The sequence below is a fragment of the Seriola lalandi genome, unplaced genomic scaffold (assembly GCF_002814215.2).
Source record: "Seriola lalandi dorsalis isolate HSWRI2012SDOR001 ecotype SW California unplaced genomic scaffold, Sedor1 jcf7180002054334, whole genome shotgun sequence".
Classification (NCBI taxonomy): domain Eukaryota; kingdom Metazoa; phylum Chordata; class Actinopteri; order Carangiformes; family Carangidae; genus Seriola; species Seriola lalandi.
Window position 1 is genome coordinate 1,073,978 of NW_019524887.1, and position 5,863 is coordinate 1,079,840.

At 46.5% G+C, this 5,863-nt stretch overlaps 1 protein-coding gene across 1 annotated transcript; it reads left to right on the forward strand.

Moving 5' to 3' along the window:
- Positions 1-334: 334 nt before the first annotated feature.
- Positions 335-5,646, forward strand: LOC111655867 (transmembrane protein 200A-like). The gene is made up of 2 exons (XM_023407404.2): positions 335-437; positions 3,402-5,646. The coding sequence occupies exon 2, from the start codon at positions 3,435-3,437 to the stop codon at positions 5,004-5,006; it is 1,572 nt and encodes a 523-aa protein (XP_023263172.1). The 5' UTR covers positions 335-437; positions 3,402-3,434; the 3' UTR covers positions 5,007-5,646.
- The last annotated feature ends 217 nt before the right edge of the window (positions 5,647-5,863 follow it).

Consider the following 5,863-nt stretch of genomic DNA (forward strand, 5'->3'; position numbering starts at 1 on the left):
TTCATCATTGTTAGCATGGGAATACCCGGGCCAGTATGCACAAATAAATTGACAACATGGCAAAAACACAACATATTATTATAACATAAACAACCAAGTGCAGATCAGCACATTTAGTGATTTTTGTTTCCACAAAGGAAAGAAAAATCTAGGGGGGAAAAAAAAACCCCAAAAAACAACCCAAAAAACATCTGGAAATGTTTGGAGTATAACATACAGTATGACAGAGGTCCTCAGCAGCTCTCGTTTTTCACGTTGCTCAATAATCACCACCAATGGAAATGCAGTTGGCCCGCCCCTTGCCGGTCTATTGTGAATCCGCGTTCAAGTGGAAACCACTCTTCCAGCCTTGGCACCAAAGTGGCGCACCACGACATGCAGAGCTGAGCGAGGAGTGCGCCCTTTGAAGATGCTTGATTGTCAAGCCACAATTTCTGGTAAGAGACGCGCTGTTTGTTTGTTTTTTAATGCTTTTATTTTATTTTATTTCATTTTATTTTTCATTCGTATTACCACCACTTCCCCCCGCGCCTCTACCTCCAGCTGAATATTCGAGCTTCTTTCTTCGTGTGTCTTTTTATAGTCGCATCTGATTCCTCGCAGACTCCAGGCTTCGAAGTAAAAGCAGGTTTGAAAAGTCCTTTCCATTTAGTGACAGATCGCTTTTGTTGGAGAATATATCTTTTGATCCCGAATAAATCGACGGACAAGAGTTTTGATGTGAGGGAGGCGTTGGACTCTGAAGCAATACGCACTCCAGTCCCTTTACTTTTACCCGTGAGATTAAAATGGGGATTTTGGTGTGTCGGTCTGTCTGACACATCCGGTGTCTTATCTGTCACATCTGTGATGGGCATAAAGTAAATTATTTTTTAAAAAAAGGCAGTGGGATAAGAGCATGTCCATATTTTAACCGAAGCCCTATTTTATCCAGTTAAACTTTTTTTTTTTTTTATGGCTTCGATGTTGCATATTAGAGGCTCATTTCCAATCAGTTACTATTATTCGTTTATACAGCGGTTTAATTATTGCCGCACGGCTCTGAGTTGTAGTGTTAGTTCTGAAAGCATGGGCTTCGTCAGGGCCGAGGTAGAGGTGTGGATGTTTGTCATCTGTCTGCACCTTGTGAGCCCCGAATAAAAAAAAAAAAACCCCACAGTGTTTGGGCTTTGTGTTTGAGCGCGATGCGTTGCTGCGGCTCTGCACATTTTCAGGGCACCTCCAGCTCCACGGCAGCTCATATTTTGCTTCACGGGCTTCTTCCAGCAGAAGGGAAACAGATGCGCTGTAATGTCAACAGTCGATTACTCATGCAACATTGCGCGAAAATATGCGCCCCCGCAGCTCGGACGGACTGAGCGCGGTTGAAACCAAACCCTCCTCCTCCTTCCTCCTCCTCTTTCCTCCTCTTCCTCCTCTTCCTACTTCTCCATCCTGCCTGCCAGACGTGCGGCTTCCACGGGAGACAAAAAAAAAACCGAGGAGCTGGCAGCTTCCTGTTCAGCACCGCAGACAGAGACACAACCCGACTTGTCCACACCCACTCCTGGTCCACGTTACCGCTGCCCTTCTCTTCCCAAACACGCGCGCGCACACACACTACCCACACACACACACACACACACACACACATTGAAAGAGAGGTCCTCCCACGCTTTATCAGCTTTAGTGCAGGTTGACTTGCTCTCACCCGGGAGGCATTTGAGTGGTTATTGGATGTGATATACAGAGAACGTCGCTGAGTACCGGGTGTGTTGTTTGCAGAAGCTCAGGTGCAGAGCTCTGTGTTCTTGCCTACTTTTCTGCGTGTAATAACTTGGGTCATAAAGGGATTTCGAGGGGCCTTCGCCATCATTATTTTGACCCAGAGCAACCTTTGAAAATCTCTTATTAATTGCTGCTCTGAAAGGAATTTGTGGAATAAGTTATTCATGAACCTAAGCCCTAAGTCACACACAATTAGCCGTGATTAGTCAAATTAAATACATAGCTACCAGCACAATCAAGCCAGGCTCTGTCTAATTCATCAGCCTTATCCTTTGATTATTATTCACCACATGTGGCTGGAATTCATCAGCAGATGTCTGTAATCATGATAAGTGCTGGTGGACCACAGCTTCTGCTCTCATGCAGCAGTGACTCGTCTGTGCAGCGTAATCAGAAAACAAATCCAAACATCTTGTCGGTGTGTAAACAAAGGGCTAATAGCTCGTGTTTTGCGATGTCGCTGCATGTGAGGGATGCTGTCATCTCGAGGCACAGCTGCGTTGTTTGACGGTGAAAGGGATTTGGGTGGAAGGCGGGAGGGAGAGTGTTGGAAGGAGAGATTTGGTGGGAGAGGGGAGAGGCAGGAAGAGAGAGGAGAGTAAGGAAGCAGGGGTTAGGTGGAGAGAACATGCCTGCTGGCCTCCTGTCTGGACACATTACATTTTCATAGGCTGATATCGCACCGGCACAGCTGAATATAGATAAACAGCACTCCTTGTTCTCTGCTGTCAACTTGGGTATTTGTCTCTGTTTCGCTTACATCATCGTATTTATAGATTCAGAAGCAGCAGCAGCAGCAGATGGATGTTATCTGGTGGTTTAGTGTCCATCTGATGACTAATATTGCATCTGCCTTCAGCTGGATTTGTGCAAAGAAGCTGTGTTTGCTCTACCTGTAGGATAATCTCCGATACAGGGCCGGATAAACTCACTAGTGGATCAAGGTGCAACAATGAGCCATGCGACTCCATTAAGTCCCCCCTTCTCAATATTCCTGTTTAAGCCCACAAAAGCATAGCTTCGAATCTTAAGTATTTCTCTATAACATTAAATATTAATGACTAAATCAAGCAACATTAAAGTTGAAGAAAAATACATTATTGGCTGTTTTTATCAGGACTGTCACATTTGTCGCTTAATCCTGATAGGTGCCCAGACGTACGTGCGATAATATTTTTCTTCCTGGGTCCTGACCACTTTAAACTAGTCAGAGGAACACAGAGAAAACAGGAACTACAGAAATCTCCCAATGTGAAATAACCAACACTTTCATAGAAGCATGTTTTCATGTCAAACTCCATCACTCATCGTAAGAAGGCGATTGATTTACACCTTTAAAGGTATAAAAACTAAATTGTTACACCCTTGACTTTTCTGTTTATATTGTGTTTTAATGGTGCATGTCACCATGCAAATTTGAAATTGATCATAATATAACAAAGTAGTTGTCACAGAGTGAACGTGGGGCTTTGCATGGTGGGTAATCCAGCCTTGTATTAAATCTGGATTACATATGTAATCTCTTATGGAATGAACATATTTGCTCTGTGGCTGTTTCTATATGCCTAAACTTTCTGCTGATCACATATATCATTAACCTAATGCTCTCTCTTTTCTGATTTGTGTCCTGCCAGGTTGAGTGACAAGCCTGCTGTCCCATCACCGCCATGATAGCCACCGGGGGCCTGCTGCGCATGAACAGGCGCCAGGATTCCCTCCGCTCTAAGAACCGAGCTGAAAACAAAAGGAAGCGGAAATCCAAAAAAAAGAAGAAGAACGACGTGGTGGTGGTGAAGGGGAAGCTCAATCTGTGCTCCCCGGCCGGTTTGGTGGCCGCTGTTGGAGTTATAGTTCTCATGGTGGGGATTTCTATGGCCGTGCTGGGCTACTGGCCCAGCCAGAACCAGCACGAGTACCAGGCGCGCCGCAGAACTGGAGCGTACCACAACAGGGTGAGCTACTCCAAAAGTCCACCTGCTCCCTCAAACTTGACCCGTAATAAGCCTCCCTCCGGCCAGCCAAATGTATTCAACCAGAGCCATGCTAACAGCAGCGCCCCCAACCCCTCCCCTCACTGTGGCTTCCTCTGTGACTTCCTGAACAATTACCTGTACTCAGACAATCTGAAAGTCTTCGGACCGCTGGTGATGGGAATCGGCATTTTCCTCTTCATCTGCGCCAATGCAGTCCTCCATGAAAACCGAGACAAGAAAACTAAGATCATCAACCTGAGGGATATCTACTCCACGGTGATAGATCTGCACAGCATACGGTCGAAGGAGTACTCCCCTCTGAACGGTTTGGTGAACTACACTCAGTCGAGGAGCGCCGAGGGCCCGTCGGGCTCCTTCCCTGCAAGTGGGATGCTCACTCGCAGCTCCTGGCCCTCCACTGGACTTAGTTTCCAGGGCGAGTTAGGCGGCGATGAGGTGTTTAGACACCCGTCTTTAGCCAGCAGGCCTCGTAGCTGGTCCAGAGATGTCCAGACCTTCACAGACACTGTCTACAGCATCTACAAAGACTACAGCAATAGCAGCAAGCAGGCGCCACAGCCCCGACAGTGGGAGACCACCTCCATCGTCACCTCCTCTGTGAACGCTTTCACCCTCCCCGTGATCAAACTGAACAACTGTGAGGTGGAGGAGTCTGAGAGAGCGCAGGCAGAGGGGCGCTCGGGGGAAGGGGTCGTAATTGAGGCTGCTGCTGGAAACATTAGCGAGGAAGGACAGGCCAGCAGCAGCCGGACTGACGAGACTGACACCAGGGAGAAAGACATCCTGATGACAGACCCCCCCCCACCCCATCAGAGCCATGAGGACATATCCACAGACACAGCTGACCAGCAGGGGGCGCCGCAGACTCAGCCTCAACCACAGTGGACCCAGCTGTTTCCTCCATCACCTGTTGCCAGGGCGATGGGGTCGCGGCTGTCGCTCAACTCCCTCACGGATCAGCCCAGGTCTGCACGACGCTGCAGCCTGTCTGTGTCTGTGTGTAGTCAAGGCGACAGAGCCAGGCGCTTCAGCTGCCCTCGTTTGGAGCGCACCAACAGTAAGGGCTACATCAAACTGACTGATCTGGGGGGCGAGTCCTTCGAAGCCCCCGACACAGACACTTCTTTAGTGACCACCGAACAGGAAGTAGCAACAGACGCAGCAGCAGCAGCAGCAGCAGCAGCGGAGGAAGAAGCTCAGGGAGAGGACGACCTGGTGACACCCAGCACCTCTGCAGAATACTAGACTAATATGTTTTTTGTTTTTTTGCTGATGAGCCTCTTAAAACTCTTTGATGTCTTGTTCTTTGCTTCGTACCGTTTTCTCCGACTGCTGATGTGAAGCTGGCCATTACAGAAAGAAAATGTGGAGAGTAAGCAGCTAAGGACTATTGAAACATAGCCATGAACACTCAAGAGCAAGGTTCTTTATAAATACCACATCCACAGCTCAATATTCAGATGTAATTTTTCTATTTTTTTCAATGTAGCAAGAGCAATACTAAAGACTTGTAAGAAGATTTAGTAAAGATTTGTAAAAAAAGAAAAGAAAAAAAGAAAACCTGATCTGATCTGAAGAGTTTTAACTTTTCTTTTGTATAACAGTAGGACAAACATTGTAGCTTGTAGAATTGCCAAAACTGTCACTGAGAACTACTGTCCGACATGTTGTTCTGTAGCATTAATACATGCCACAGAAAACAGAAAATAGCCTAGATTTATTTCTCTACATTGTTGTGTGAATACCATGTGAATAGGTGAACTGAATTGAATCTCAGGTAGACGTTTGGTTTAGGATCAGGACCTTGAGGACAAGGTCTTCCCTATGTGCACACTTGTTTATATGAAACGTTCATGGTTGAATAAACTTGACTGTAACACCTCTTGCCGGGTCTGACAGGTGTCCTTGTGTGGTGTTAGATTAAAATGCAGCCATTGCAAAAATGTTTTTTTTTACCTGCTTTTAAGAAAAATTAAAAAGATGAAAGGAAATCTTAAACAAGTGGGACTAGGTGTGATAGAGCATGTGGCCGACCAATAGATATAGATTTTGTTTCCCTGGACTTTAGCAGCACCTCTCATTACTGGGGAAGACTGCAGTGG